This window comes from Panthera uncia, chromosome C2 (genome assembly GCF_023721935.1).
Source record: "Panthera uncia isolate 11264 chromosome C2, Puncia_PCG_1.0, whole genome shotgun sequence".
Lineage (NCBI taxonomy): Eukaryota > Metazoa > Chordata > Mammalia > Carnivora > Felidae > Panthera > Panthera uncia.
In genome coordinates, this window is record NC_064810.1 from 70,381,146 (window position 1) to 70,407,843 (window position 26,698).

At 50.7% G+C, this 26,698-nt stretch overlaps 1 protein-coding gene and 1 long non-coding RNA gene across 7 annotated transcripts; one reads left to right on the plus strand and one right to left on the minus strand.

The window, feature by feature from the left end:
- Positions 1-11,988: 11,988 nt before the first annotated feature.
- ZDHHC19 (zinc finger DHHC-type palmitoyltransferase 19) lies at positions 11,989-22,821 on the minus strand. 5 transcript variants are annotated; one of them, XM_049629485.1, is made up of 8 exons: positions 22,537-22,821; positions 22,026-22,097; positions 21,380-21,519; positions 20,405-20,577; positions 19,895-20,000; positions 13,378-13,463; positions 12,831-13,030; positions 11,989-12,218 (listed from the first exon to the last, which is right to left on the minus strand). In XM_049629485.1, the coding sequence occupies exons 1-8, from the start codon at positions 22,724-22,726 to the stop codon at positions 12,013-12,015; spliced, it is 1,173 nt and encodes a 390-aa protein (XP_049485442.1). In that variant the 5' UTR covers positions 22,727-22,821; the 3' UTR covers positions 11,989-12,012. The 5 variants fall into 5 exon arrangements, with proteins under 5 accessions (XP_049485442.1, XP_049485443.1, XP_049485444.1 ...); XM_049629486.1 differs by having other exon boundaries at positions 11,989-12,182; positions 22,026-22,147; positions 22,505-22,742; XM_049629487.1 differs by having other exon boundaries at positions 11,989-12,202; positions 22,026-22,147; positions 22,505-22,742.
- LOC125921818 (uncharacterized) lies at positions 22,822-25,646 on the plus strand. Of its 2 annotated transcripts, XR_007457504.1 has the most exons (4): positions 22,841-22,930; positions 23,133-23,251; positions 24,013-24,172; positions 24,459-25,646. It is a non-coding gene; the product is annotated as an uncharacterized LOC125921818 (long non-coding RNA). The 2 variants fall into 2 exon arrangements; XR_007457503.1 differs by lacking the exon at positions 24,459-25,646 and having other exon boundaries at positions 22,822-22,930; positions 24,013-24,258.
- Positions 25,647-26,698: the final 1,052 nt, after the last annotated feature.

The following is a 26,698-nucleotide window of genomic DNA, read 5'->3' on the forward strand; positions in this document are numbered from 1 at the left end:
ATATGCAGCCTCTTCTGTTCCTTTTAAATGATGCATTTTAATTTTTTTTTTCATCGTTTTTTATTTATTTTTGGGACAGAGAGAGACAGCATGAACGGGGGAGGGGCAGAGAGAGAGGGAGACACAGAATCGGAAACAGGCTCCAGGCTCCGAGCCATCAGCCCAGAGCCTGACGCGGGGCTCGAACTCACGGACCGCGAGATCGTGACCTGGCTGAAGTCGGACGCTTAACCGACTGCACCATCCAGGCGCCCCTAAATGATGCATTTTAAAAACTCCTGTCGCGGAGCGCCTGGGTGGCTCAGTCGGTTAAGCGTCCGACTTCAGCTCAGGTCACGATCTCACGGTCTGTGAGTTCGAGCCCTGCGTCGGGCTCTGGGCTGACGGCTCAGAGCCTGGAGCCTGCTTCCGATTCTGTGTCTCCCTCTCTCTCTGTCCCTCCCCCATTCATGCTCTGTCTCTCCCTGTCTCAAAAATAAATAAACGTTAAAAAAAAAATTTTTTTTAATAAATAAATAAAAATAAATAAAAACTCCTGTCTCCAAATTCTTCCCTTCTTGGTAGGCCAGGCCTCTTTTGAGCCAGCTACAGGCTTTTCCAATAGTCATCACAATAAATACTTAACTATCAAATCCAAAGTCCTCTGGGGAAGGGACATGAAAGCTGTTGTAACATGATTTGGAAGACCCTGAGGTAAGAGATGGGCAGCTTGAACCCACCCCTCCCCGGGCAGGTGTGTAGCAGCTGTGGGTGTAGGGACTTCTGCCTGGAGGAGTCACTGGCCCTCTTGGAGGACAAGGACCAAGACCCCCACTGCCCTGCTAGGAGAGAGGGACACAGAGGACAAGGAGCCCTAGGGCCCAACTGTGAACTGAGAGGCCAGCTCATCTGGGCATCCCGGCCACACTGTCAGAGCACATACCTCCTGCCAGTTGGTGCCTGAAAACCCAGGGCTGGGGACCGAAGGCAGACACCCGCAGAAGGGTGAGGACAGATATGCCCTTCATTACAGGTCAGGTCTCTACAGCTATGTGGGCAGGCACAGCCCGACTCCGTGACTCCCGAGCTCGGTGTGGCCTAGTCTCACCGGGACTTAAGAGTTTGGGGACTGGAGCTTTAGCTCTTTAAAAACAAGTCAATTAAGCGGTGCCATGGGGCTTGCATGTAACAATCTCTTAATTGTGCTCTGCGCCTTCAGCATAGAAGGTGCTTTCACACTCTCTGCTTGGTACTTCACTGCCAACCTACAAGGTAGTCAGAGCAAGTCCAGGGCTGTGGCCCCAGTTCATAGATGAAAACACTGGGGTTCAGAGAGGCTAAGACACGAGCCCCCAGGGCAGTGTGCAGTGGTAAACAGCGTGGGATATTTATCAAGCACTCATTATGTGCTGGCATGTTCCCATACCTTACCTCATGTAATACTTAAAACAGTCCTATGACGTATGGACTATTAGCCAAATAAGCAAGGTTAGGAATCCCACCCAAGATGCAGCAGATTTGAATTTGTTACGAATTACAGGCAGCCCCCAATTTCCAACTAGATTATATTCCAAGATGTGGTCTAAAGACACTTGGCCACTGAAACAGGGTTATCATGGTATTCAGGTACTCAGGCTAATCCAAGGAGGGCCAATTAACCCAGAATACTCCACATTCCTGGATATGTGCAATGAATATTCAAAAACTATTACTATAATGCCAGCAGTCAACATGAAACAGTGAAAGCATTCGATAAGACAGTACTTTTTACTTATCTCAAAGCCTGCCTAAAATCTGAGGCCCAGATAGAAGAAAGGACATAATCTACCCTGCCCTCCTATTTTAGAATTTAAAGAAGAAAAACCAGTGGTATGGGGGGCGGGGGAGCAGGCTGGGGAAAAAAGACAGTTGACCAAATAAGGTCAAATAAGGAAGTTGTGAAAGCAAGAAGCAGGTCCCTGAGGCCAGCTCAACACGAGGGGGACAGCAGGATGGCTGGGGACCTTAACTTCTCTCCCATTCAGGAGCTTGTTTTCATCACAGAAAGATGCCAGAAGGTACCAGATCCACTGACTGCTGGGGAGTCTGGGAGACTCAGAGCCCGGAGAACAAAGAGAGGAAAAGCAATGCTGTCAATGGGATTTTCTAGGGAAGACAATTGGGTTTCCAGTGGGTCTAATCAGTAATGGATTCACCCCCTGCCACCACATACCGAATTCTGGCAGGGGGTCAGGAGTCAGGGTCTGACGGCAGCTGGAGACTCTCCACTACCCTTGGAAGAGCAGCCTGAGACTCTGGCTGCTTTTTGCTCTGATGCCAGGACAGCAGCTCACAGCTGTGTGACTGGACCCACGGTTTTACCTCTCACCTCCTCCTCCATGAGACAAAGGTGACACTCAAACCTCCCATCCAGGGCCACTGTGGAGAATGAGTGAGTCGGACAGTGTCTTGCACACTGGGGACACATAAACGATACGTTACCCCCTGGTCTGGCTGGTGCCCTCACTTCCTGACTGAAGCTTCAGGGCCATCAAGGCTGTGAAGGCGGCAGCTTTGTCATAGTCCCCTCTGTGCCAAGTTATGAGATGGCCAGAACTGAAGGGCTGGGAGGTGAGTGGAGGGTGGGGACGCTTTCATGGTTCAAACTAGGTGTGAACAGATGAGAGACATGATTCTAACTTGAGATCAGAGCCTGACAGCATAGCAGGCTGTGGGCCACTACCTCCCCTTTGTGGAGCCCTCCAGGAGAGGGGCCTGCAGTGGCCACAGAGCAGAGCAGCCCCAGCCAAGCCAGTGAAAGTGCCCATAACCCCCCTGTTCTCAGGTAACATCGGCACTGGAAGGAGTCACAGATCTTTTGGTTCCATATCATCATTCCACAGATAAGGGAACAGGTCCAGAGAGGGGAAGGGCTTTTTGCAGTCACACAAACCCACAGAGGAAGTGCTGGGCCTAGAAATCAGGTGTCCAAACACCCAGGCTGACAGTCAGAATCCCCCCTCCCCCCACCTCCAGCTAGGAAGCACTTGCTCATCCACCATAAGCATCTGATGAGCTTGCTTCCAGTCTTTTAAAAATACATATATAGGGGCACATGGGTGGCTCAGTTGGTTGAGCGTCTGACTCTTGATTTGGGCTCAGGACATGATCTCATGGTTCTTGGGTTTGAGCCCCGCATCGGGCTCTGTGCTGACAGCTCAGAGCCCAGAGCCTACTTGGGATTCTGTCTCCCTCTCTCTCTCAAAATTAAACATTAAAAAAAAAAATGTGTTTTAATGTTAAAAAATAAAAAAACAAAAACAGAAATACATATATAAGATTGAAAATTAACGATATGCCATCCATGAACACATTATTTTTTAAATCCAATTTCATTACCTCCTGGATACATTGTAGTTATTCAGTATTTGTTGAATGAATGAACTTTTAGCCCCACTATCCCAGTTCAGGCTCCTCCCTAGATGACATCACTAAGCTCTTGATTGGTTTCTCCTCTGCAAGTTCCTCCACCCAGTGCCCTCCCTCCCCATCCCTACTGGGGCTTACCATGTGGTCCCTACCACAGCAGGGACCCTGGGGACCAAGAGGGCAAATGAGGCTGCCCAGAGGTTTCCTCCCACCCTGCTCCTCGTTGGTCAAGGCCCCTCTTTTGGGACACCCTTTGGATTAGGCTTGGGAACAGGCTGGGACACCCAGACACCCTCTCCCACGGATCCAGGCCCTGGCACCCTGCTCAGCTGCTTCCTCATGCTACCCAAGCGCTCCTTTCACTCAATGGCTGGTTTTGTCTTTGCTTTCACTCCTTTCCCCACTGTGCTAGGATATGGAAGGACCCCTGAGCCTCCGGTAGGACTCCAAGGAAATCATTCAATCAGAAAATTAAGGCCAATTCAATGGGGAGAATCCTTCCACAATGTATAGAGATAGCGAATTATCATGTTGTACACTTTACGTACCTTATGATTTTATCTGTCGATTATAACCTGGTAAAGCTGGAAAAAAAGAAAAAACCTAAGGCCAGAGCCTGGGGCACTGGCAGGGCCCAGCACTGCTGAAGGCAAGGGCATGAGTTCTGCAAGAGTTCTGCAACAGGACAGAGCCTGGAAGTTTTCCTGGTAGGTGGTGAGAGGGAGAGTCATAGGGCAGGAGTTAGGAGGAGAAGCAAGTACGTCTGATCCCTGAGGTCAAGGATGAAAAGAGAGTTTTCAGGAAAGAGGGTATAATCAACAGTGCCAAAGCAGCTGAGGATGGAGGAAAGTCACATCCACTTCCTGAGCTGGATGTGCACAGACCCTCCCTGGGACCAAGTTTGGGGTCAGGATGTGCCAGGAGGCCCACTGGCTGGATCGGGTACTGAGGAGACCTCCTGGTGAAGCTGGATAGATGAGCTAGGTGGGTGTGGACCCACCCCCAAACCCCAGGGACACGTCCTGAGACCCTACTGAGCAGAAACAGGGTGGGACGGAAACTAAACAAATTGTGCCTTTAAAGTCACCTGAAATTTATGTCTCAGCAATGTTTGATTTTTGGCTTCTTTTTCCTGCAGCAGGATATTTAAAGAAAACAAATCTTTAAAAGCTTCAACTCCAAAGCAAAGAGCCCTCTGTGTGCCTACTTCTGGTCTCTGCTTTAGGAACAAACCTCCTTTACTCTTTGGTCTGAATTGTGTCCAAGGCAGAGTGAGCCTCTCGGCCAAGATGGGCGCAGCCCAAGTCTCTGCTGCAGGTTCAGAGTGAGCCTGGCCCAGCCAGACCTTGAGACCTTCCAGAGGCTTCCACTCCAGGGCACCCTGAAGCCAGGGATCCAGAGGAACTGACAAGGTGGTAGTACCAGTTGGGAGCAGAGAGGGTCACATCTCTGCCCCAAACCTAAGGCCGGCCAGCTATCCCCCTAGGGACAGATACTTGGTGGGGAAGAGAGGGAGCTGAGAAATCACCCAAGGAAGGTGACCAGTCTTTGTCTGGGATTTAAAAAGAGGTGGCCTGGGGCGCCTGGGTGGCTCAGCTGGTTAAGCGTCCAACTTCGGCTCAGGTCACGATCTCACGGTTGGTGGGCTCGAGGCCCATGTCGGGCTCTGTGCTGACAGCTCAGAGCCTGGAGCCTGCTTCAGATTCTGTGTCTCCCTCTCTCTCTTTGCCCCTCCCCTTCTCATGCGCTCTCTCTCTCTCTCTCTCTCTCTCAATCTGAATAAACGTTAAAAAAAATTAAAACAAAAAAGAAAAGAGGTGGCCCATTCTTGGCTTTGACCATTTCCAAATGATCCAAATCCAGAGCCGGAAAAGAAGGCCCAAGAAGGGGAAATGGAGACAAAGACTTGAAACCAAGTATGGCCCTCCTACTGCTCCTTTCACAGCAACCCCACACCTACTCAGCTGTGGCCTGTGCAAAGAAGTGAATGTCAGTGTCTTCCCATGGTGCACTGCGTGACCCCACAGTGCTGAGGAAGCTCTGCACGACCTTTAGTGTCCCTTTCACAGATGTAGGAACAGTGGCTCTGAGATGATAGGGGCTTTCCCGGGCCACACGACCAGAAGCAGCAAGGGCTGCTTTCCAACACAGCTCTCCTGATGCCCAGTCTGTGCCCTCTCCACACAGTCCCACCGTCCTGGCCAGGAAAAGGGCAGATAGGGCAGTCTTTCCATTTCTGTCAGTGGCTGAGGAACAGACAGATTTCTAGTGAGCACTGGGCAAAGGACTTTTCCAGCACAGATGGCCAAGGGTCCTGCCCAGGGATTAGTACCCTTGCTTGGTGACCTAATGCATCGCCTGCTACCAGGGGACAGATGAGGTTCAGGTAAAGGACCCTAATGGGTCATTCAATAAGCCCTGACAAAGTCCTGTCCACTTCAGGGCTTGTCCCCAGACTAGGGGCCCTCCTTCCTGGTCACTGAGTCATGGACTTCCAGCAGGTCAGGGTAAGAGTAGTCCCAGGGAGCCTCCAGAAAATTCTGTCCTCGCAGACAGGGAGATGGAGGCCAAGGCCTGCCCAGGATCCCATCCACAAAAGTAACAGCAGCACCTTCCCCACAAGTCATTATGAGGATTAAATGAGATAATGCAAAGAACGCAAAGCACTCACCCCACAGTTAGCACTCAAACAGATACTATTTTTGTCGTCATTGTGATTTTGCCTACCACACCCAAGCTACTAGGCCTCTAGGAGAAGAAAGAGTGCCTCCCGGTTTACAGTCCAGGCCTCTGACCCACCTGGTTGCTCACGGTGGCGTGATGGAAAGACTCAGAAGCAGGAGTTCTGGAACCCAGTCTCGCCTGGCCTCTACTTAGGTTTGTGACCTGGGGGAGGCCCTACTGAACCTCCCCCACTAGTGCCTTGGTTTTCTTCTCACTGAGAAGGAAACTAGATATTCAGGAGGGACCCTTCCAGCTTGGGAATCTCCAATTTCAGCAGCAAAACTGCCCTGACCAGAAAGCTGTGAAAGTGTGTGCCTGGCTGGGAGGAGGAAGCCCCGTTGGAGACAGACAAAGGCACCCTGTGCAGGCCCTGCCTCTGGCCTGGCCCAGAGCTCTGTGGGTTTCCACACCCAAGCCCAGGGCCTTCCAAGAATCACAGTTAAAAGGTATTACTTGAAAGTTGCCAGACAGTTAACTTTGAGTTCCTGGAAGCTGTAGTCCAGGAACAGCTGGGGGTTGGGAATGGTGAAGCGAGGCTGGGTGGGGGAGGTGAGAAGTGGGGAGCAAAGACTGAGGTGAGGGAAGGACTGGCCACAGGGAGAGGGGAGAGCAGGCAGGAGCTCCGAGCACAGCTCAAACACAGGGTTCAGATGACCACAGCTTTGACCTCCTTCAGCCTAGGACACTATCCGGCCCCAAAATAGAAACAACAGTGTGTTTTCTTAACAGGAAACTCTGTCACCATGCGGGAGGGCAGAGCCTTTGGGTGGTCATCCTGCTGTTCCCTTGAAGACTCTCAGGCCACCCCTCCATTCTCCTTTGGCCCAGAGCCACTGACATTGGTTGCTTTTCTCTAAAACATGACCACAAAATCTCCCCTCTGAAGCAGCACCCTTCACCTTTGCAGCCTGGCCATTAGGGAACCCACAGCAAACCGGGCAGAGGCAGGCTGCTGTTGCCATGGTGACCAGCATCCTGAGGCCACAGGAGATCACCAAGTCCCGTCTCTGGGCAACGCCTCTATCACATGGAGGCCATGATCACCGCCATCAATCAAGCACCTCCAGGGTGCCAGTGCTGAGCCCAGCTCTTTGCACGCCCTGCATGATGTACCCTCGGAACAGCGCTACGAGGGGCAACAGTGTATCTCCTTTCACAACAGGGGAAGCCGGCAGTCTGGCTGCCGAGCCCAGGTCTCAACCACAACAGCAGTCTGCCCTGATCCACGGTTTCAGTTACTCACACAGGGTCATCTGTGGTCTCGAATCAGACAAGCCTCCTTCTGAGATGTCGTCAAAAGGCCCACACTAGCCTAACACTGTGTCAAGGTGCTGATGCCGTTGTCCTCATTACAGCTCGACTGGTAGGCATCTAATCATCTCACATCACCACCACAATGGTGAGTACAGTCCAGCAAGAGCTTTTCAGAGAAAGACCACATTCGCATAATTTTTATTATAGTGTTTTGTTATCATCGTTCCAGCTTACTTTTAGTTGTTGTTGTGAATCTTATTGTGCCTATTGTATAAATGAAACTTTATTATCGGATATATAGGGCTCAGTAGTACCCCGGTCTCAGGCATCCATTGGGGGTCTTGGAGCATACCCCCGTGGATAAGGGGGACTACTGTAACAAACTGAAATAAAATATAACTGCTGGAGCACCCGGGTGGTTCAATCGGTCGAGCGTCCGACTTCAGGTCAGGTCATGTTCTCGAAGTCCACGAGTTCGAGCCCCGCATCGGGCTCTATGCTGACAGCTCAGAGCCTGGAGCCTGCTTTGGATTCCGTGTCTCCCTCTCTCTCTGCCCCTCCCCAACTTGCACTCTGTCTCTCTCTCTCTCAAAAATAAGTAAACATTAAAAAAATTTAAAAAATATATATAACTGCCTATAGAAGTACAGTGCAATGGTGAAGGCTAAAAGGGATGTGGCTGTGCCTCTTAGAAGTGTGACCCTGGGGAAGAGGCCTGTTTGCTTAGTGCTGATTCCCTCATCTCTAAAACGTGACAACTTCAGAGGATTGTGAGGATTAAAAAAGTACATACGCACCCCTGTCCCTGGGCAGGCCCCAGTGGTGCTCAGTGAAGGTTTCATCACCCATTACAGGGCCTGCCAAACCTTCAGCCCTGCACACTCTGCACACAGGAACTAAAGAGTAGGATGTGGGCACTGGGGGAGCATCACCTGGGTACGAGGCACTGGGCCAGGGGCCCAGGAGGGTCATTCGACCAGGGGCCTGGGCTCTGCGACACAGTAGGATTCTGGGCCCTGATCCCTCACTGCGGCAAACCTCCTCTGCCCCATCAGTCCCTACCCCACCCTCAGCCACCGGCAGTGCCCTCCTGGGTGGGGCAGGCAGGGCAGGGCAGGGCTGGGCATGATTATCACTCCCAGCTCAGGGCTGGAGACAGAGTTAAGCCAGGCCTTCTTATCGGCTCCCCAAGCACTATGCTGAAAGGCACTGCCTGGCTCTGAAGCTTGGGGGCTGGAAGGCGGGGCCCTGTAGTGGCTGCCCAAGTCCTTGCTCCTCTAGAATGGTCCCCGGAGCAAGAATGGAAGAGGCAGCCTGGCAAACAGAACTCCACCTGGCTTGGATACCGTGTCATCTTAGGCAATCCCTTCCCTCTCTAATCTCCATCTGTGAAACTGGGGGTGGAGGGGCAGCTGGAGAAGGTGACCCCTGAGTCCCTCGCAGCTTGAAAGAGTTGGGATCCTGTGACCAGCTGTGAGGTAGCCATGATGATTGTCCTATTTACAGACAAGGCACCTGAGGCCGAGCAGAGGGAAGAGACTCATTCCCATAGCATACTAGTCGGTGGCAGAGCTGAAGGACACCCAAGCCAGTGCTCTTCCCACACCACATGCCCTGACCTTCTAGCAGGCCCATGGAGGAAAAGTCTAGAAATGACAAAAGCACAGCTACTTCTGGGCTCCCCATCCCAGGTCCAAACCCCTCCACGAGGTTCCAGGTATGGGCTGGGGACCTCAGAAGAGCTCCAGGCCCGTGGATACCTGGCAGCCCTACGGAGTGAGAGGTCACTCCTTGGCTTCTGTCCAGGGAAGGCAAGGATGGCAGGGCTTTCTGGGTGTGGGGAGAGCTGGCCCCATAACTGGACTCGGATAATACCGCTGCTCTTATCAGTGGGCCAAGGGCTCCAAGGGGTATATCTGAGAATCAAGGGCAGGTTCAGCAGAAGTGGGGAGGGAGCACAGAGGCAAGGTGAGGGCAGCTCAGCTGAAGCTTTTAGTCTGGAAGGAAAGAATCTCTGAGGGTGGGTCTAAGGCTTAGGGGATGGGTGTGGGCGGAGTCACAGGAAGGGGCAAGCTAGGTCCACTTACCCTTTGAGGAGCAGAGGAACCTGATACAAAGGGCTTTCTAAAGAAATCCTAAAAACCTCAGTTTGGGATGGATGAGAAAGACCCAAAATCTATGCCCTGGAGCAGAGGAGTCATGGCTGCCTTTGAGAACCTAAGAAAAGTTATGCCCTTGCCTAATGGGGAAACTGAGGCCCAGGCTTTTGGGGAGATGACTCACACCTAGCTTAAGACTTGGAAGGCTCTGGGGCGCCTGGGTGGCTCAGTTGGTTAAGCATCCAACTTCAGCTCAGGTCATGATCTTACAGCCTATGAATTCGGGCCCTGCATCTGGCTCTGGGCTGACAGCTCAGAGCCTGAAGCCTGCTTCAGATTCTGTGTCCTTCTCTCTCTCTGTCCCTCCCCAACTCATGCTCTGTCTCTCTCTGTCTCTCTCTAAAATAAACATTTAAAAAATTCTTATAAAGACTTGGAAAGCCCTGTTGGAGAGGGAGTGAGTCCCCTGTACAGCTGGGCGCAGTGACCCAGGAGGTTCAGTCCTAATGACCAGTTGCCAGGCTCTGAACCAGGCAGGGCAGCAGAGAAACAGGCCATGTGGCAGAGCAGGACTAGGCCTTCCAGACCCTGGGGCCTGGCTTTCTCAGGCCCCGGCAGAGCTGGGGCTCCAGGCAGGCACCACCTGGGTACTCAGCCAGTTCCCTGAATATCCAGGCCTTGGCTCAGGATTCCTGGGCTCTCTTCTTCTCTGGCCCAGGCTCAGAGGACTCCAATCTGGGAGCAGGCCTGCAACTCTCCTCACTGCTGGGCAGCCAGGGCTGAGCTGTGCCCTCTGAAACCACCCAGACAGGTGATGAACACATACACCACATACACCCCTGGGGTTGGGGGCTCAAAAGGCCTCATGCCCTCTTCCCCTCCCCAGGCACCCCTGGACTACAGGCTTCCCAGACAGATATGACTGCTTCACCTTTATTTGTAAATGCTGGCCCTAAGACTTTTAAATGTGGCCACCGAAGCCATTTGCAACAAGGCCAAAACTAGGCTGCCTTTCTGTATGCCAGTGAGTACCCTGTACCCCTCCCAGAACCCAAGGTTAACTCTGAGTTAAGCAGGGGTGAGAGCTGAGAAAAGGCTTGAACACCGAGAGCGCTTGGCATGGGGACTCCATGAGACCAGGGCAAAGGGGGCAAGAAAGAGCTGTAGTCCTTGGGGTTGAGCAAGACTGTTCAGGGGCCCAGAGAGCCAGAGCCAGAGCCAGAGCCAAGGGTAAAGCTGGGGCTGGACAGGGAAGGGCCCAAAGCCACCATGGACATTCCAGGGAGGAGGAAGAAGGAAGGGCAGCAGCGAGAGGCACTCAGCATATAGAGAATTGAAGTTACGTCCTGCATTGTGGGTCACCCACCTCTCCAGGCTGGGCTGGCACCCCCAAAGGATGAGCTCCTGCCACCCCCACAATACACATACAGGCACACAAACCTCCATGGGACCCTGAGGTGTTCACCTGGTCCTCTGCTGACATGCCTTCCTCTCACCTTCACCACATCCTGAGCTCACCTGGCAACGAGGGTGGCAGGAAGCAGCGTGGTTAGTGCCCATCATCACCTCCTAATGTAGCAGTTCTGAACCTTCAGGGTGGCAGGAGCACATGGGGCACTTGACAAAAATTCAGATTCAGATTCCTGCCCTCCCTTCTCCTCAAGATTCTGAATCAGTGGTCTGAGGACCCAGGTAATTCTGAGAGGGTGGTCCTTGGAGAAATGCTGGGTGGTCTGCTAGGTGTTCGGTGGAGAAAACAACCATAAATATAACTGCTGCATTCATCGTGTGCCTACTGTGCACCTGACGTTTGGCATGAACCACCTTATTCTGTCCTTTGACACCCTTCCGGGAAAGGTGCCACCATTTCTATTCCCAAGGTCACACACTGCCCACTAGAGAAACCGCAATTTGAGGTAGTTCCCTCTCTCCCCACCCCCTTCCCGTCCCCCAGGGGCCTGCAGACTCACAGGGTCTGGGACCCACCCCAGGGACAGGACCAGAACCAGCATGTGACTCCCCAACAGGAAGGAGTGACCAAGGTGACACCAGTTAGTAAGAAAGATGTAGAATTGTACTGTAATGGAGAATACTCCCACCCCTCCACTTCCCAGGGATGAGACCGCAAAAGGGCCCACTCCCAGCCTGAGGGCCGCCAAGTCACCAGGGAGGCTCCAGAGTGGCAAGGCTGGACCTGGCTGGCTTGGCCAATTCCCAGGCGGCGGGCGCCCCCTGCAGCCAGACAGGGGAGTGGCAGGCAGAGGCCTGGACGTTCCCAGGGCTGACCTCCCTGGGACGGCTAGGTTTTCTCTGGTGGCTAGGTTTTCTCTGACATCGTCTCCGGGCCTCACTGTGGTCCTTATGGTTGCCCCATTTTAAGGATGAGAGAAGTGTTGAGTGTCTTGCCCAAAATCGCAGAGCCAGCCAATATGGGACCCTGGCTCCTCCCTCCCGGAGTCTTTGTCCCAGCCCCCCAGAGCCCCCCTCACCTCCAAGCTCCCTCGCCCATAGGACAGACAGGACCTTGTAGGAGGCAGGCAGTGGGTATTTAATAGGCTTTGGTGGAGGATCTTGACACTCCCACCAGGGAAGTGGGCAAGGGTGGGGCACAGACAGGCCTCCACACAGGGCTCAGGAGATGAGGTTCAGATGCAGGGGCTCCTGGCATCGCCGGGTGTGAAGGGGCGAGAGGTGGGCAGAGCCTCGTCTGGGGCACTCCTGCAGCAGGGGAAAAAACACTGGGCCTGCGTGGAGCTAAACACAGAGTGGAGGGATGGGGGCTCTCCCCAAGCCCCTGCCCCACAGCTCATGACCCTCCAGTCGGGGAGCAAGAAACTGTCCAAGCCACCAGCCCCACAGAGAGAGCAAAGGGAGTGGGCTGGTCCCACAGAATGTCACTGCAGGGGCCCTGGGGGAGGAGGAGGCTGTGGATTACACACCCCCACTTCATTCCTAATGGTCCACTTCCAGGCATTTCATATGTTGGGCTTCAGAGTAAAAGTTGCCTTTAAATAAAGGGCTCCAATCTCAGAATTATGAACCACTGGCCTAGTCTCAGTCACTAATAGTTGAGGAAACAGACACCCAGAAAGGGTAAGTGGCCTCAGGCCAACCAGCAAGTGGTCTTTTCTCTTTATGTCTCCAGGGACCCCTGCTGTATTCTGAGGACTGTGACTTTACTTCCAGCACTCCTCAGGTCTATGATCCCCCTCCCTCAAGCTCTGAGTGCTCCAGTCTCAGGGTCAGCCAAACATGGGGTGAGGGGGTTCCCCCCGACACTTGTAATATCCACAGAATCCCTCTCCCAACACACACAAGTACTCTCTCTCTCTCTCTCTCTCTCTCTCTCTCTCTCTCTCTTCTTACCTCCTGGAAAACTAGAGCCTCTCCCTGAGGGACCCTTCCCTGGTTTGTGGAGACTCAGAGGTTGGGGCTGGGGGCCAGAGCCAGGGTCTGAGAGGGCTGGGGGACTGAGCACCGAGGGGCACACTGGGAAGTGCAGGTTCTGGATGGGCACCCAGTCAGACCCCGCCACTCTCTGCAGCCAGACAGCTTCAGCCATGTACCTGGGGAGCAATAAGCCAGATGGAAGGGGTCATGGCCCTCCTGCCCTGCTCCCCCTCAGCTTGGGGAGCACACAGCCCAAGGCTTGGCCCTGCAGAGAGCTGCGGCCAGTCTCATTCAGGCTCTAGTGCCCCTCTACCACATTCTTAGGGTAAGAATCCACAAAGGCAAGGAAGTGAGGGTTCCAGAGGCTCTCACAATGCCCTGAAGGAAACCCCGAAAGAAGAACAGTGAGTATAAAGGCCTGGGAGCTGGGGCTAAGAGGTCAGGGGCGACGACCCGGCTTTATCCCAACTCCCCCTCCCCCCCACCACACCCCATCACTGGGTCCTCTGATCTGCAAACTCACTTGGGTCCCAGCGGTGCACAAATTGTTAAATACCAGTTGCTGGCACAGCCGTGGTCGAAGGGGTTGTATCCCTGCAGGTATCGGCACTGGAGGGAGGTGAGGGCCAAAAGAGGAACTCAGGTTCAGCATGACCGGGCAGCCTACCCTCTGATGGTCCTCCCTGAACCATCAGCTCAACACAGGCCCATGGCAAGACTCCAAGGGCAGAGAAGCAGGGCCAGTGAGCCAAGGCCTCCCCTGACTCACCTCTGAGTAGCTCTCTCCAGGCAACCCCTGGCCCTGCCCCCACCTCTCCTGCCTTCTCAGGGATCCTCCCCCATCACCCGTACTCTCTTTTGCAGCATCCTCTCCTTCTCTGTTTCTTTTGGCCACACCACATCCTCCTGCTACCTCCTTCTAGATACACTTTCAGATCTTTTTGTGGCTAAACTGGTCCAAATACAGTTCCATACCCCTCCCCCAATTTCCCTACCTTCCCAGTTCTCATTTTTTCCAAACTTGTGCTTTCACTGAATTTCACTATCTAGAAGGCCAATTGCATGGGGCCCAACCATATTTCCCTAGCAAAATAACTTGGCCCTGGAAATCTGGACTGAAGTTCCTGAACACCCATGCAGTGAAGGTCAAGCCCAAAGGTGAAGTCCTCCCGTGAATACTCTTAACCAAGTTCTTCCCCTCCCCTCCCTCCCATCAGCCCCGCCCTCCTCCCCTTCCCCAGCACGAGCAGATTCTCACCCTGACGTCAAGAGCCTTAGCTACAAAATGTCTGTAATGATCAAAAGTGGCCCAAGGGCACCTCTGCCCACCACGGGGAGCTCCCCTGTGTCCCATGCCCCTGTCACAAAGATTTTGACTTCAACACTATTCTCCATCACAAGGTCTCAGGACTCCATGCAGGGCAGCTGACACCTAGGGGAGAAAAAGTCAAGACGGCTCCACAATGTCCCATTGTTGACAAAAAGTGACATCGACCATCAAGACACTTTGAGTTCTAACGTTTAAAGCATTAAGGGAAACTGCCATTCTATTTGAAATTTTAATTAAATGGTTAGAAGAGTTTGATTATATTTACAATTAGAATTTTAAATTTAGAGAAATAAATTTTGATTGATTAGATGTATATGAAGTATACAAAAACAACTGTCCAACACTTAAAGGCATGATAATTGTCTGATGAACTCATTAGAACTCACTAGTAAACGACAGCACCTTCCTCTCCCCACATGAGAGCTTCTCGGATGTGAATGGAATCTAACAGCTCCAATTCCATGTCTCAAATGCTCCCACACTCCACAGGACAAAAATCAAAGCGGGCATCTTCTCTTCCCAACTCCTCCTTCCCAGGCTCTCTGCTGCCTCTGCTCTCTGCCCTTTTTCCCCAGGGATCAGGGCATCAGGCATTTTTCTCTCTCTTTCTCTCCCTCCTTCTCTCCCCAGGCATTATCAATTCCTTTGTGTAAAGACTCACTCATTCGCTCGGAAATATCTGGGGGCCTCAACAATGTCCTAGGCACAGCACTGGGGGCTGAGGACACAACCACCACCACCAAAGCCTGCCTTAACTTTCAGGCAGCTGGGGAGTGGGCAGGGCAGTGCACAGAAGAGCAGGCAGCCGGGGCCAAGACTCCAAGGTGCAGCAGCCCTGGAAAGCAGACAGTGGGGCCCTGAGTGGCCACGGCAGGGGCATTCAGCTTCCCTGATACTGTGTGCAGCCTGGAAAGATTAAGTCTTAGTGCTGCCTACTGGCCCCTTGGAGAGCACAGCGCCAATGTGACAGTGAGGAGAGGCCGGGCTGGAAGCTGGCTGAGGAAGGCAAAGAATGATACCGGCGAGCATAGCCAGCTCGTTCAAGAAATATGGCCCTGCTGGAGGGGAGAAGGCAACAGGTGGAGAAGAGGCTTGTGTTGTTAGGAGTGTTCTCTTTGTTCCTAAGATGGGAGAGACGCGAACACGTGTAAATGATGGGAAGGAACGGTAATAAGAGCAACAACAATATATAGGGCTTCTGCTCATACTGGCTGCTGCTCTCCATGTCTTCCACATATTAAGCCGTGCGGCCCCGTTTCACAGATGGGGAAACCAAAGCACCAGGTAGCTAAGTAACAAATCCAGTATCTCCCTGCTGATATGAAGCTGCGGTTGGAATTTATGTAGACTGGCTCCAGTGCCCTTGGTATCAACCACTGGGGTAAGTGGCCCCAAAAGACGTGGTTCGGGGATGGAGGTAGGAAGGGAATGAAGTTGAAGTGTGTAAAGAATGACTGAAATGGGGGGCGTCTGGGTGGCTCAGTTGGTTAAGTGTCCAACTTCGGCTCAGGTCATGATCTCATGGTTTGTGGGTTCCAGACCCACATCGGGCTCTGTGCTGACAGCTCGGAGCCTGGAGCCTGCCCTGGATTCTGTGTCTCCCTCTATCTCTGACCCTCCCCCACTCACGCTCTGTCTCCATCTCTAACAAATAAACATTAAAAAAGAAAAAAAAAGAATGCCTGAAACAGGTTCTGCTGGTGAGGGGACAGAGCCCTGAAAGAATGAGTCACACTCATCACAGAGTGCAGCAAATCACAGAGTGCAAACCCCATTTAGATTTCTGAAGACTGGAGATCACAGACTGGGAGAGCCCCATTCTGAGCAGTGGAGCAAGGGCAGGCCAAGGGCCTGACGTGGGGCTAGAAGAACCATGGGATGTGGGAAGGGGAATGCTACCCAAGGGAGGCTGAAATGATGGACTGAGGCTGGAGACAGAAGACACGCAGACCACAGAAGGTAATGAGTAAGGGATAATGGGTACTGAGCAAGAGGAGCTACCGGTGGGCTCGAGTGGTTGAGTAGTGACTGTAAGGACAGCAAGTGGTGGGCAAATAGGGTTCCTCTGTCCTGTCAGTTGTCTCAGTATCTCCAGCTCTCCCTCATCAATGTAGGCAACTACAATCTTCCTAAAACAACCTTCAGTTGGGGTGCCTGGCTGGCTCAGTCTGGGTAGAGCATGTGGCTTTTGATTTCAGCAGCTCCTAATCTCAGGGTATTGAGTGCAAGCCCCACATTGGTCATAGAGCTGACTTAAAAATAATAATGACAACAATCTTTAGCCAAGTCATCGTCCTGCTAAAGGAATCCCACGGCAAGGATGTTCACTTTAATCACTTCTACTCAACATTGCACTGGAGATCCAAGACGGTCAGTACAGTAAGAAAAGAAAAAGAAATAAAGCCATACATGTTAGGAAGGAAGAAATGAAACTGTCCTTATTCCCAGATGACATGATTTTCTATGTAGAATCAACAAAAATAACTATTAGAATAAGTGAGTCTAGCAAAATTGCAAGATTCAAGACCGATAAGCAAAAAATCCATTGTATTTCCTTATAATAATAATCGAACAGAAATGAAATTTAAAAACACATTTATGGGGAGTCTGGGTGGCTGAGTCACTTGAACATCTGACTCTTGATTTCAGCTCAGGTTATGATCCCAGGGTTGTGGGATTGAGCCCATGCTGGATCCATGCTGAGCAGGGGAGCCTCCTTAAGACTCTGTCTGTCTGTCTGTCTCTCTCTCTCTCTTTCTCTCCCCCTCTGCCACTCTCTCCCTCTTTAAAAATAAAAAAAAATAAAGGAAGCAAAAATAAAATAAAAACAGGGAGGGGGACAAAACACAAGAGACTCTTAAATATAGAGAACAAACAGAGGGCTACTGGAGGGGTTGTGGGAGGGGGATGGGCTAAATGGGTAAGGGGCATTAAGGAATCTGCTCCTGAAATTATTGTTGCACTATATGCCAACTAACTTGGACGTAAATTCAAAAATAAACTATTTAATTAATTTAAAAAATATTTAAAAATTAAAAAATAAAATAAATAAAAGTAGCACATTTATAATAACACGAAAAGCAAAATACTTAGAAAAGATCAGGGAGCCTGGGTGGCTCAGTCAGTTAAGTGGCTGACTTCAGCTCAGGTCATGATCTCACAGTCATGAGTTCAAGCCCCGCGTCGGGCTCTGTGCTGACAGCTCAGAGCCTGGAGACTGCTTCGGATTCTATGTCTCCCTCTCTCTCTGTCCCTCCCTGCTTGCCCTCTGTCTCTCTCTCAAAAATAAATAGACATTAAAAAAAAATACTTAGAAAAGATTTAACACAATGTAGGCAAGATCTATATACTGAAAACTACAAAACACTAATGAAAGAAATTGAAGAAGTACATGGAAAGAGGTTTGTGGCTTCAAAAGCTCAATATTGGTAAAATGTCAATTTTCCAAATTGACCTATAGGTTCAATGTAATCCACATAAAAATCTCAGCAAACGTTTTTGTGGAAATTAAGCTGATTCTAAAAGTTATGTGGAAAATCAAAGGAACTAGGATAACCAAAAAAACTCCCCAAAAGAACAAAGTTGGAGAACTTACATTGTGCAATTTCAAGACGTAATGTAAACCTACTAATCCAGACAGTGTGGTATTGGCAAAAGAACAGAGTCCAGAAATACACCCACAACTACATAGTTAACTGATTCTTGACACATGTGCAAAGGTAACTCAATGCAAGAGGACAGTCTTTTCAACAAATGGTGCTGGAACAGCCCATTTGCAAAAATAATACATCTTGACCCTACCTTGCATCATATACAAAATTTAATGCAAAATGAGTCATAGTCCTAAATATAAAATCCAAAACTTATAAAACTTCCAGAAGAAAATATAAGAAAATCTTTGTGACCTTGAGTTAGGCAAAATTTTCTTAATTACAACACCAAAAACACGGTCTATAAAAGGGAAAAACCAATAGTGTACCTCAGCAGAATTAGAACTTCTGATCTTTGGAAGGCACTGTTAAAAAAAATTGAGATGACATACAGACTGGGAGAAAATATTTACAAAACACATATCTGAATCCAGAGTACATAAAGAAGTCTTAGGACTCAATAATTTCACAAAGAAAAAAATGGGGGGGGGGGGCGGCGCCTGGGTGGCTCAGTCGGTTAAGCATCGGACTTCAACTCAGGTCATGATCTCACTGTTCGTGGGTTCAAGCCCTGCATCGGGCTCTGTGCTGACAGCTCAGAGCCTGCAGCCTGTTTCAGATCCTGTGTCTCCTTTGCTCTCTGCCCCTCCCCCACTTGCACTCTGTGTCTCTCTCTCTCTCTGTCTCAAAAATAAATAAACATTAAAAAATATTAAAAACGAAAAAACTGACAATACCAAATGTTAGTGAAGATGTAGAGCAACTGAAATTCTCACACATTGACTGTGGAAATGCACAGTGGGAATGCAGCCATTTGGGGAAACAATTTGACGGCCTCATAAAGTTACATGTACAGTTACCATATGACCCAGCAATACCACGCCTAAGCATTTACCCAAAAAGAAATGAAAATGTATGTTCACGTGCCTGTACACCAATGTTTATAATCGCCGAAAACCGGAAACAACCCGGATACGCTTCCATCAGCAAATGGATAAACAAGTGGTGGTATATCCACAAGTTGCAATACTGCGTGGCAATAAAAAGGAAGAAACTACTGATATGGGCAGCAACACAGATGCATTTCAAATGCAGTATGCTAAGTGGAAGAAGCCAGACTCAAAAGGCTATGATTCCATTTATATGAGCCACTGGAAGAGGGAAAACTATAGGGATAGAAAGCAGAACAGTGGCTGCGAGAGGCTGTGGACAGGGAAACTGGCTACAGAAGGCCGTGAGGGAGTTTTCTGTGGGGTGATGGAGCTGTTGTAACTCTTGATTATGGTGGTGGTTACAGGACAGGACTGCACGTCAAAACTCATATAACTGTGCACCGAAACAAGGTGAAGTCTAACGTTAAAAAAAAAAAAAAATCCTATCGTGGCTGCCAGGTTTCCACTGGACCAAGACCAAATTCTCTACCTGACTTTCTGAGCCCTTTCATTCCGGCCAATCCCGAGCAGTCCACTTGATTTCCCATGCCATCTTCTGCTCCAATTACCACCGTTTCCTCACCATCCTACCCACATTCCACAGACTGGCAGGCTTCCCTGCCTTTCTGCAGGCTGCGCCCCTCACATTTGCTCTCTCCGTTTTCTGATGGTCCCAAACCACTAAGCGGCACGCCCCACGCCACACAGCGGTCCTCCCAGAACTCAAGTTCCTCTCTGAGTCTGCGCTACTCAAAGTGGGAGAGGCCCTTTCTCGTAGCGTTCACCGGCGTCCGGCCGGTGTTATTCTGATTTCAGTTACCCTATCAACACAAGCGCAGGATGAAGCCTTACTCATCTCTCCGCCCAACGCTCAAAATTAAGCACACATGGCCTAGCACACAGTAGGCCCTCGATGCAGTGCACCCAGGAAGGAGAGTGACCACCGAACTCTAGGAGCAGGTGGATTTGAGGTGCGTCTAGGTCCAGAAGGGCTAATGAGGCGCCTTCGAGGCGGGTCAGGCCGTCAGGCACCAGGGCGGTGCACAAAGCGGAAAGGGCAGAGGTCCCGGAGGCGCAAGGTGACCACCCACAGCCCGGTATCCCCGCGTCCCGCTCGGCCTCGCGTACCTTACCCTCGCAGGAGCGCTGGGCCGCGCTCACAGACATGGCCTGGATCAGCAGCAGCAGGAAGAGTGGCACCAGGAAGCCGGCGGCGGGTACGCTCACCAGGATGCTGCGCACCAGCTAAGGAGCAGAACCTCGGGACCTTCCTCCCTGGCCCCGCCCCTCGTCCGACTCCGCCCCAACAGCCCCGCCCCCAACCGGGACCTTCCATCCGCTCCCCGCGCTCCGCCCGGTACACCTCACCCCACTACCGTCCCCAGGCCCCGTGCCACCTTTAGCATTCCCCATCATGACCCTGGTAGATTCTCAACTCTTCCCCGTCCCTTCTAGCCCCGCCCATCTCCCTGGTCCTGCCCACCCCCACCTAGTCCCTGGGGGTTCTCCCCGTACACCATTGGGGGGCGGAAGGAGGACGACCCCGCCTCCCCCCCCACCCCACCCCCGCTAATCCTGCCCCTCATCCCCACCCCGCGCTCTCCCCAGTGCTCTCTACGTGGGTCCCACGGCGGATACGCCATGGCCTTGTCCATGGAGAAGGGCAGGTGGGTTGTGCGCACCAGGAAGATCAGGCAGGTCACCAGCAGGGCACCCGAGTAGAGGCACAAGGACAGGACGAGCAGCATGAAGAAGCGGAAGTTGCGGTGACCGATGCAGTTATTAACCCATTTGCAGTGGTGGTCAAAGTCCTGGGCAAGAGGGAGGGGGCAGGCTTGGAGCACCCCTAATCAGAGGTTTTACCCCCTTTCCCAAAGGCCGCCTACCCTTGGCCCCTCAAACTGGCTCCCATCCCTAGGGAGAAACCCAGCCACAAAGTCCTTAATGCTGGCATTTCTATGGCTAGAGCACTGTTAAGTCTCCATGGCTCACAAGGTCATATATCAAGAGGCCTTTAGAGACAAGGCCTTCCTGGTCTTCTGTGGGACACATCCTGGTTTAACTTTGGGCAGGACACAGAATATTTCTGGGACTCTGTTTTCTCATCCATTGAATAAGGATAATAATACCCTTACTCAGGCGGCCTCCCCGGATTGTAAGGACCAGATAAGACAGCACATTTGTAAACCTGTGTAGCCTGTGCACATGAGACAGCTCAGTACTTGGACCCCAGGAGACCCTCTGACCTGGACATGCGAAGAAGACAGGCGAAGCTTCCCTGGCCAGGCCTACAGCCAGCCTGAGGGCCTTGGGCACCTAGTGTCAGCAAGCCTGGGGGAAGACACGAGTGTCTTTCTCCCCCTGGCCTGACCAGGTCCAGCATAGGTGTGGATGCCTCTGCGTGTCAGCACCTGCACAGGCAAGGGCCAACCTCCCAGGACAGGTGACAGGTAGTGACCTGCATGAGTGACCAAGAGTGGCTGGGAGTTACTGCCACCCTTGGCCTTTAGCGATCCCGGAAGTGGTTTCACACCTGCTACAGGAGCTGGTGTGGGTGGGCCTCCTGGGCAGGGGCAGGGTGGGGGCAGGTGGGCAGTCAAGAAGGGCACTCACTTCCACACAGATGTTGCACCAGGGACAGTGGTAGGTCCGGGGTGGGCGGTGGAAGCAGCACTTTTGGCACCATTGCAGACGGAAGGCCCTCTGGTTCACCCACACCACATGCACCATCATGGGGCCCTGTTCATTGGAGCCTGTCACAGGAAGAGGATTGGGCAGCAGTAAGAGGGCCTTCCATCAGTCTGCTGCTCTGGGGGTAGGGAGGCCAGCTCCCTATCATTACTGGGCTCCAGGAAGTGTGGGGAAGAGTTGGGCAGGGGCATCCCTAGTCCCCACTGAGCAATCTGCCCAAGCACAGAGAGACTGGCATTCAAAGGGAAGGTAAGTTTCCAGCCAGAAGTGTTCTGTGAGGACTCAGCCCTTTGAAACTGTGACTGATGCTTTAAGGAGTTTGTGCAGTGGGAAGGATGAAGGGAGAACTGAGTGGTTTCAAAGGGCTGGCTTCTCCCCCCACCCAAAGCAACTGGAAAACTCCAGAAATCTGGTTTTCCACATCTCCATGGCTTAGATGATGAAGTGCCAGAGGCAGGGCCTAGGAAAATGAGGATGTGCATTGAAAGGGTCCTGAGGCCCGAGGAGGGGAGATGGAAGGAGCCCTTCAGGAGAGGTTACATCCTTCTTCCAGGGACCAATGCCTCACCTTGATGCAAGATGCCCGGGTCTGAAAAATTGAGTGAAACGAGACTGAAGAAGGTGAGGACACAGAGGAGGCCTGTGACAAGAGGAAAAGCCCACTCCCCATTCTGGGCCAGCCACCTGCAACTGAGACCAGAGCAGGGCTCAGCCCTGATCTGGGGTAGGGGTGGGGAGGTGAAGTTCTCCCTGAACCTGGTCCACTTGGTCAGAACCCACATACCTTGAAGTCTGCTCTAAATATCCAGGCTGGTGACAGATCCATAGAGACTCCACCAAATGTCACCCAGTGTTACGGGCCACCTGCAGCTCCCAGAGGCACCAAGCACTATATACCCGTGCCTTTGCACATTCGATTCCCTCTGCCTAGAGTACCCTCCCTTCTCTTGCCCCTCTTCCACACTTCCCCTTCCTCTGCACTGTCATTGTCTGTCTTCCTTTCTGTCTCTGTAGGAAACCTGTAGCTTGTGTGGGAGGGAGACTCACGGGAATGCAAAGAAAAGGCCACTGAAAACTACCAGCAGCACCACATTGAAGGCAGCAAACAGGCTTGGGAGGATCCAGGGAAGCGGGGCCTGAGGCAGGGGATGGGGCTCCTTCATGAGGGGCATGGCGTCCTTCAAGACTGGCATGGCTGGACCTCCTGCACCCCCAGGGGAGATCAGAGTCACCAGGCTCCCTCGCCCCAGCTGGCTCCAGGAGCCCCATGGCCACAGCAGCCTCGGAAGCCACAGCCCAGGGTGGAAGGAAAGAAGCTCCAATGTGACATCATAGAGGTTGAGGAGAATGGAGGCTAGGGGCTCTTCAGCAGAACTGTCTGCAGCCAGTGACCAGAACTTCCAACAGCAACCCCCTCCCCATCCCCCCCCCACACACACTTGTGCCAGGGACTGAGCGGTCCTGCCCTATGAGGTTGGTTTTGAGACTACATGAGATTAGAGAGACACATGGGGAGAAGGTGGGCAATTCTAGTCATCTTTTCAGGCTCAGTGCTAATCGAAGCAAACAGTGCTTGTTGTTCACTCTATTTTTTTCCCCTCTTTTATTATTACAAAATTCCACTTTGGGGAGTGGAGGGGCAGCTAGATAATTTTCTAACTTCCCTCATTTCCAGGGCTGGCTTCATGACACAAGTCTGGTCAATGAGACAAAGGGGATGTCTGCTGAGGATTCTCAGAAAAGATTTGCCTTGTCCTCTTCTTCTGGTCTTGAACCTAGATGTGCTGACTGAAGGTACCACCTTGGACCCATTAGGCAGTATGTCAACAGGCTACAAAGAATGACATTGTTGAGTCACTGCCCCACACTTAAACTGCCTCCCTCTAAGCTGCTTATTATATGAGAAGATAGCTGGATTTTCTGTTACATGTGGCTGACATTGGTCATTTGTTTTGGCCATTAAGCATCTGAACCCCTCTGTTTTTGGAGGATTCCCTGCACTGTACCTTATCACGAAGGGCAAAGACTGGTCCCCATACCAGTTGGAGCTAAAACTGCCAGATAATCGCATTCAAAGCCTCTCCTGCAGCTAGCGCATAGCCCTGTGACCCAGCCACCACCAATTAGCTTCAGAACTGCTACCACCAACCGAGTGTGGGAGTCTTCTGAGATACAGGAGCTGCACATATTTTCAGAGCTCCCGCATGTAGAAGTGTGATAGCCATTTTGAATGTCACCTTAATTTCAACAGTGATTGTGCTGTTCTTCAACATGGATAAAATATGTAATTCTAAGAGTCCTACTTTGTTTTGTTTTGTTTTTTTTCTTAATGTTTATTTTGAGAGAGAGAAAGAGCGAGCGCACTGGTGTGCTAGACAGAGAGAGTGGGGGAGGGGCAGAGAGCGAGAGAATCCCAAGCAGGCTGCATGCTCAGCATGGACACTTAACCATTTAACTGGCTGAGCCACTCAGGTGCCTCTTGATGTTGCTATTTGCTGAAGCTGGGGCCCAAATTCAGAAGAATAAAATTGACTTTGTGTCTTTTTGACTGGTAGGTGACACCAAAGACCTGCTCTGCCCCCTCATGACCTGTGACATGGCACTACCACGCGTAGAAGGACGTTAACGCACAGATATAATTAACATGCTCCGTATTTTCTTATGTGCTCAACAATATTGTAAGAGCTGCCCTATTTATTGGGCCCACATTGTGGGGTAAGCTGATAAATAAAAAAGAGGATTAAATCTAATACCCGTATAGGTACAAGGTTATCAATATGAATAAATTTTTCAGTACTTTGGATACTCTTGCAGAGTGGGTAAAAATACATTTGAATTCCAGGGCAAAGCCCAATACATACTGTCAACAAATTGGCTTCTAAGAATATTTAATTCCTTAGTTTAAAACACGTATGTCAATTGGCAGCAATTTTGGCACACACTTTAGGTAACAGATTCGTCAGTGTTTTTCACTGTCCATTAATTCATTTTTCCTCCTCAGGTTAATTACCAGTCAAGTCTTCATGGAATAATTATGGGGACCCATCACTTATATACCTCACCCCAGTAGAGATTCCATTCTCCTCCATTCTGATAACGTTAGCTCCTGGAACAAGTTAATGTGCCTTGTCATCAACATATGGTTTCTCTGCTCCTTTCCGTTTTGTGTGAAGCTGCAGACCAGAGATGGGGTCTTCTGGAAGAAACATCGAAGGACATAAAGGGATACAGGGAATAGACACACGATTACAGACTTCCGTAGAATAAGCTGATGTGACCACGGAGCAGACACCTCACTGTCGGTCAATCCCTGGATTCCATCCCCCAAAAACCTCCTTCTCCCCCAGTGCTGTTCATCCCAGTCATCAGGACCATCATTCACCCTGTTGTTCAGATCAAACCCGTGGAGTCGCCTGACTCCTGTCCTTATCTCATCCAATCCACCAGCTCTGCCATCAAAATAGAATCTCTCAAGTCCAAGCCATCACCCTCTCTTGCCTGGATATTCCGATAACCTTGTAAGTGCCCCGTGCCTCTTCTGTCCTTGGCCTTTAATGGACTCTGTTCCAAATAGCAGCCAGTGCTCCTTTTAGAACTTAGCTCATGGCCTCTGGTTGGAACCTTCCAACTGCTTCATAGGTCACTCAGAGGAAAATCCAAAGTCCTTACCGTGGCCTTCAAGGCCCTCCCTGACCTGGCTCCTCTAACTTTCTGTCCTCATTTCCTAACACTCAGCCCCTTGCTCACTCCACATCAGCCAGGCACACTAGCCTCCTTGCTGTTCCTCAAACACACCCGGCATTCTCCAGTCCTGGGTCCTTTGCACTTGCTCTCCCGTTTCCCTGGAATTCTTTGCCACAAACGTGATAAGTGAAGATCTCGCTTCCTCTGTTCTTTTGCTCAAGTGGTGACTCTGCCTGCATCTCCGGCTGTTTCCTCAGTGTACACCCCTCACAGGTGCACTTTGGGTCAACAAATATGAATATTTAAAACACCTTTGGCATAATTTGCAAGATACTTGCCAGAAGGTTTGTGCATGTTCACACTGCTGTTATGAGCATAAGCATATGATAATACTAACACTATAATCAAATATCAACATAAAATAATTTCTCAAATTTTATAGATGACAAATGTTACCTTGATCATTTCATTTATATCTCCTTAAGCTGCTTATGAAGTTAAGTATTCTTATACACCCAGAGGTCATCTTATTGTAGTCATCTTGTGAATTGCCCTTTTCCATCTTTTGCTTTATCTCAGTGTAGAAATGTTGGGCTATTTTTCTCTTTTTTCATGGGTGATAAATGTACATAACATAAAATTGATCATTTTAACCACTTTCTAGTATCCAGTTAAGTATATTCACAATGTTGTACAGCCTTCACCATCACCCATTTCAGTCCTCTTCCATCATCCCGAACAGAAACTCCGTACCCACTACGCAGTGACTCCTCAATCGCCCCTGCCCCATCCGGTAACCACTGCTCTGCTTTCTGTCTCTGTATTTGACTATTGTTGGTCCCTCATATAAGTGGAATCACACAATACCTGTCCTCTTATGTCTGGCTTTTTCCACTCAGCATCGTGTCCTCAAGGTTCATCATTGGCCTTTAGCCGTCCTGAAAGTTGGTATGTTGCAGCAGGTGTCAGAATTCCCTTCCTTTTCCAGGCTGAATAATATTTCATTGTATGTATTTGCCACATTTGGTTTGTCTTGTTCACCTGTTGATGGCATTTAGGTTGTTTCCACCTCTGAGCTGTTGTGAATAATGCTGCTATGAACGTGGGGGTGCAAATATCTACTCAAGTCCCTGTTTCCCATCCTTTTGAGTACATATCCAGAAGCAGAATTTCTGGATCATATGTAGTCGTATGTTTCATATTTTGAGGGGCTGCCAGAGGATTTTCCACAGCAGCTGTACCATTTTACATTCTCACCAACAATGCACAAGGTTCCAATTTCTCCACGTCCTTGCTAACATTTTTTTGTTTTTTGTTTTTTTTAAATAATATCCATCCTAACAGGTGTTCATTTTGTCTTTGGTGGAAGCATTGGCTTTTTCTTCCTGATTTACAGGAGCTCTTTCACATAAAAAAAAATTTGACTGTATTTATTGCAAATATATTCCCAGTTTGTTGTTTGCCTTTTAATTGTGTGTGTAATTTTTCACATAAAGTTTTTGTGGTTTCTCTCTCTCTCTTTTTTTTTAGGTAGGCTTCATGCCTAGCGTGGAGCCC